Below are 5,773 nucleotides of genomic sequence, written 5' to 3'. Positions count from 1 at the left end.
TCCAAACCCAAACCCAAACCCAAACCCAAACCCAAACCCAAACCCAAACCCAAACCCAAACCCAAACCCAAACCCAAACCCAAACCCAAACCCAAACCCAAACCCAAACCCAAACCCAAACCCAAACCCAAACCCAAACCCAAACCCAAACCCAAACCCAAACCCAAACCCAAACCCAAACCCAAACCCAAACCCAAACCCAAACCCAAACCCAAACCCAAACCCAAACCCAAACCCAAACCCAAACCCAAACCCAAACCCAAACCCAAACCCAAACCCAAACCCAAACCCAAACCCAAACCCAAACCCAAACCCAAACCCAAACCCAAACCCAAACCCAAACCCAAACCCAAACCCAAACCCAAACCCAAACCCAAACCCAAACCCAAACCCAAACCCAAACCCAAACCCAAACCCAAACCCAAACCCAAACCCAAACCCAAACCCAAACCCAAACCCAAACCCAAACCCAAACCCAAACCCAAACCCAAACCCAAACCCAAACCCAAACCCAAACCCAAACCCAAACCCAAACCCAAACCCAAACCCAAACCCAAACCCAAACCCAAACCCAAACCCAAACCCAAACCCAAACCCAAACCCAAACCCAAACCCAAACCCAAACCCAAACCCAAACCCAAACCCAAACCCAAACCCAAACCCAAACCCAAACCCAAACCCAAACCCAAACCCAAACCCAAACCCAAACCCAAACCCAAACCCAAACCCAAACCCAAACCCAAACCCAAACCCAAACCCAAACCCAAACCCAAACCCAAACCCAAACCCAAACCCAAACCCAAACCCAAACCCAAACCCAAACCCAAACCCAAACCCAAACCCAAACCCAAACCCAAACCCAAACCCAAACCCAAACCCAAACCCAAACCCAAACCCAAACCCAAACCCAAACCCAAACCCAAACCCAAACCCAAACCCAAACCCAAACCCAAACCCAAACCCAAACCCAAACCCAAACCCAAACCCAAACCCAAACCCAAACCCAAACCCAAACCCAAACCCAAACCCAAACCCAAACCCAAACCCAAACCCAAACCCAAACCCAAACCCAAACCCAAACCCAAACCCAAACCCAAACCCAAACCCAAACCCAAACCCAAACCCAAACCCAAACCCAAACCCAAACCCAAACCCAAACCCAAAGTTTAGTTTTCCTGTCTTTGTCGTTTTACGAGGAAGACAATTATGTAAAGTCGACTCTGATTTCATTAATTGGAGAGAATCAACAAAAACAATATTGTCATAATTAAACTCAGGAAACTTTCCGAAAAATTCTTTTGCAAAAACTTTGAAGTCCAAACAGTCGCCATTGTGAGCTATTAAATAAGTTTTCCCTTGAGAGTTATTACTTAAAAATTGAATAATATCGTTCACATGACTTTCAATAGGTAGTTTTGATCTCAAATTGTTCAAATTCAATCCATATATTCCTTGTGCTTGGCTAGAAATGGCTTTACCAGGATTAACTAAGCCATACAAAACAACTCCAGCCAAAACATCCACAAAACAATATTCTGTAATTTTTGGTGGATCATCATTCTTCCAAAATCCAGTCGTTTCAAAATCAAAAAATATATATTTGCTTTGAAGTAAAGGTTGTGACATTTGAGTTGAATTTTCTGAAATGGAGCCTATGGAGGTGATATTTGTTGTTAAAATATTTTCTGGTTGTGATTGTTTCTCATTAGATGGAACAAACAATCCTTTTTCTGCATTAAATGTAATAAATGATTCTTTTGGTAATTCAGGTTGCTTAAAAGTATTGGTTACCAATTTGGTTGCTACTTCTTCAATAATGCCCTCCACTTGTTGGCCAAATTGGCGAGATTTAAGTGAATCAATAATTGTATTGTAGAGCGCATCTTTGCATTGCTGAGGTGAATAATTATGATATTGTAAGTGCTTAATGAATGATCGTTGTCGGACCATTATTTAATTACATGCAGGACAGGTCAAAAGAATATTATTCATAATAGTTCCATCATCCGCGACTGGTGCTTGTTTACATAAATATTCTCGTATCAGCATCACATTTTTCTGTGGAAGGAAATCTTGAGTTGTATCGAGAATATATTCATACATCTCTTCGAAAATAGTTTTGTCGTTCTCTAATAAAGAATCCTCATGTTCTTCTTGAAGAGTGCGTTTTTTCACATAGTGCTTTCGATGTAATTTGGAATATTCTAAATTCACATTACAATTTCCATAACATTTTGTTGTAGATTGTCGATTGATGTTAAATGGAGAATTTTTCGCCAATTTGGTCTTCAAAGCAACCATACGGCTCGATAGATCCCACAATAATCTCGAAAATTGGGATATCGTATTTTTCCTCGAATTAAGGAGGAAAAAAAATGTTTAACAATCAATGTTGAAATTACACAAGCCTTAATTTGAGTATGGTTTGTGATCAAAAAGATCGGATATTGATATTTATGAAATAATAAAGTCATTTCAATATGAGAATACAATTCGTCACTAATGATGTTAGGATTTGCATCTTTCCATCCCTTAAGTGTTGTCAACACTGTTTCAATTAATTGTTTTTTCTCATTCCAGGTCGGACATTTCACATCGTCAAAAATTTGATGTATTTGTTGCATTAAGGTTAAATATTTCGCTAATGCAACACATCCTGATTGATTACTTTGCTCAATCCCACTTATAACATTAGGATCTATTAAAGTAAAAACAGGCTCCATTTTCATATATCGACAGGATAAATAATGCTTTCCGTTACCCAATCTTGCAATTGGGGTTCATTTCTAATTTTCAATAATGTATTCATTGAAAAACTCTCATTATCGATAATCAAATCATCCCCTTTCAATAAACGATTTCTCAACCGTTTGAGCAAATGAGACCAATCAAAAAGATGAACATAATTTTCATTAGTTTGAGAGATTACAAATTGATAATTGCCAGCTAAGCCATCACTACAACCTCCAACCACTTCTAGAGCATAATTTCCATATGAAGTTCGTTTAAATTGATCTCTAATTTCTGTCATTTTCTCTGTAATAAATTCATAATGGTTTGATTTATGACCACCAAAGCAAATAGGAAAGGACATCTCACCGTCAATAGTTGTAGCGAAAAATTGGCACATATGACGAGCAATATAGTCTGGTGTAATTTCTTTTTTTGAATTATATATATCTTCAAAAGATTTTTCATTGCAATTAGTAAATCCAATCACTTTTCCAATGCTTTTCATCACACATAACCCTCCTCTAATTTCTATTTCATCATATGAAATTATAATCTTGTTACTAATATTATTCATTGCCATGGCTTTAACAACATCTTTCAAATCATTGTCAGCAAGTTTTCCAAAAGACAAGTCGGAAAGATAGCTCTTAATTGTTGAGATAGATGGAAGCAATAAATTAAGCTTATCCAATGCGTTTTCGGATGTTATAATGTCGCCAGTGGAATTTCCTTTCAAGACATTCCACAAACGAGAGCCACCATAAAATCGAAGTAATAAACACCAACAAATAATACACTCTTTGTATCGAAAACCGTTAACATTTTTCTTTGAAACCAAATTTTGCAAAGTATTTTCTAATAATTGATAAAAGAACTGGGTTTCGTGTAATTTTCCTTCCTCTAGTGCAACCGAGAGAAGTTCTATCAAATAATGTTTTTGATCTTTTTCCTCAATTAATTCTTCGAATTTCTTAATTTTAGTATCTCGTCGAGAAATTTTTGCTTTCAATGATTTGATGACATTTTTGTATTCTTGTGTCTTTGCAGCAAGGTGATTCATTTTGGTGTTTTGATTTTCAATCGTTCGCTGATAATGACGTAATTTTGTGTCATAGCATTCATAACATTTTTCACAAACTCCATATTTGTTGAGATTTCAATTATTAAAGTCGATGCTAAAAAAACTAAATTCGCCATGATGATTGAGATTCACCTTTCCGAAGGTATGGTTATTGTGTGATATGGTCCCGGATGTCGTCAGTAAATGGCTCACTTTTTCGAAAGAAATGCCTTTACATCGAGTATTACCTTCTTTGCAATTACTACAGCACTTGTTGTCGGAATGTTTGCATTGACCGAAATTATCGGGAACGATTGAGATGATATCAATTGACTAGTGGTTGGAAGTGGAGCACCATCTACTGGAGTATAAGGCATAATTCCAAGTGATATAATTCCTGAAGTATGAGCCAACAGGCGTCTTATAGTAGTAACACCATCATTTGACCATCCAGGATTATAAGGTGGTGGAAGAGTATATGAATGCATATGTTTTTGAATTGGATCATTAAGAGAGGTCAATGGGAATTCAACTAAACATATTCGTATAGTATCCGATGAACTTGATTAGAGTCTATGTGATGAAGTTCTGAAGTGCTCTCGTTTACAAGAATATTTAGTGGCATTATTTTTCATTACCACCTGCGGAGCATTTTAGTGCTGGGGGTACATTCAGAGTTGAATTTCTTCATTATTACAGTTTCATGGGAGTTCAACTGTTTATATTTAATAAGAGGTCCTTCGGATAGATCCTTTTTTATGTTTGATAAATATTGAACTGCTCTCGTTTACAAGAATATTAGATGGCATTACTATAACGTTGAAAATATCTAAGAATTTTTTAGACATCGGATACGTCGCTAATTTTCTCAGTTAATACTCTTCCATGGAAATTCATTTAGACGAAGTTACGTAGAGATCTTAACGTTAAAGCTAAATATTGATACATGTGTTGTCCACTGCTGTAATATAGCAGAAAATCAAATGGTCACTTTCACATCATGATCTGTGTTATTAAAATTTTTCTTTAGTACCTTTTGTTCACAATTAATAGGGCTTCATGGGGATTCTTCTAACCAAATTCAGGAGGTTCCCAGGCATATCATTCGTGATGAACCTCTGATCTACTTTCCTTTTCTTGAATATTGTGTTGTTTTTCTTTTTTATTAATATATTCAAGCATTTTTTGGAAGAAGATCTTTCTGTGTTAATTTTCCCAAACAATAAGATTTCATGGAAATTCAATTGTTTAATTTCGATACCATATCGTTGTATCAGATGGAATTATGTACTAATTACCGACTTATATACTTTAATTTACTAGAATATTAGCTCACATGCGATTAAAACAAGTTTTTCAGCAGTATTTTTAAAATCAAGCGAACTTGTTTGGTTTTCTTCATTAATACAACACCATGGAATTTCATCTGTCAAATTTTTGTATGCAAACACTACTATGGAGAAGCTTTTAACACGAGAAGGTTTGAAATTCTTTCATTTGCTTAATAATATCGTATTATTAACTTCTTGTTGATAATGCAAAGTCTTTAAAGCCGACATAAAAAAATGCCGAGACAACCAAAATCACAACTGCATCATCAAAGAATGTCCACGCAAAGGAAAACAATTTTTTACTGGAGGCAATTCCGTTAAAACAGAAGAAGCAACAGCTTTTCAACTCTTTCTCACTAAAACAGGGTTACAATTCGATCGTGAATTATGCAACTCTCATGGAAGTAAATTCTATGCGTTCAAAAAAGAAATAGGACATAAATCGTCTCGGGATTGTGATAGGAATAATGTTGAGTGTGATGAGAACAACCACAGCAAGAAAAGCAAGGTCGAGAAAAATTGTTGTGGAATTTATCTGCAAGATTATGAACAATATTTGTTCAACGACAAAATTTATGATTGCACAAACCAAGTGATAGGAATACCGATCAATAACCGAATTTATTCGAATTTACTCAACCGAATGTAA

General features: G+C 36.0%; 3 protein-coding genes across 3 annotated transcripts; 1 reads left to right on the top strand and 2 right to left on the bottom strand.

Annotated features, from left to right (window-relative positions):
- On the top strand, nucleotides 1-1,170 carry FDP41_000860 (uncharacterized protein; the record flags this gene model as incomplete). The annotated part of the gene is made up of 1 exon (XM_044712471.1): nucleotides 1-1,170. A coding segment is annotated over one exon (1,170 nt), but the record flags the coding sequence as incomplete, so codon positions are not given.
- A 34-nt stretch (nucleotides 1,171-1,204) lies between these two features.
- FDP41_000859 (uncharacterized protein) lies at nucleotides 1,205-2,301 on the bottom strand (the record flags this gene model as incomplete). The annotated part of the gene is made up of 3 exons (XM_044712459.1): nucleotides 1,205-1,220; nucleotides 1,274-1,883; nucleotides 1,962-2,301. 3 exons carry the CDS (start codon nucleotides 2,299-2,301, stop codon nucleotides 1,205-1,207), a joined length of 966 nt encoding a protein of 321 aa, XP_044569673.1.
- Nucleotides 2,302-2,725: 424 nt separating this feature from the next.
- FDP41_000858 (uncharacterized protein) lies at nucleotides 2,726-4,281 on the bottom strand (the record flags this gene model as incomplete). Its single annotated transcript, XM_044712448.1, has 2 exons — nucleotides 2,726-3,820; nucleotides 4,042-4,281. 2 exons carry the CDS (start codon nucleotides 4,279-4,281, stop codon nucleotides 2,726-2,728), a joined length of 1,335 nt encoding a protein of 444 aa, XP_044569672.1.
- Nucleotides 4,282-5,773: the final 1,492 nt, after the last annotated feature.

This window comes from Naegleria fowleri (genome assembly GCF_008403515.1).
Source record: "Naegleria fowleri strain ATCC 30894 chromosome Unknown tig2, whole genome shotgun sequence".
Classification (NCBI taxonomy): domain Eukaryota; phylum Heterolobosea; class Eutetramitea; order Acrasida; family Naegleriidae; genus Naegleria; species Naegleria fowleri.
Note: the sequence above shows the minus strand (reverse complement) of the source record. Positions and strands in the feature narration are given on the sequence as shown.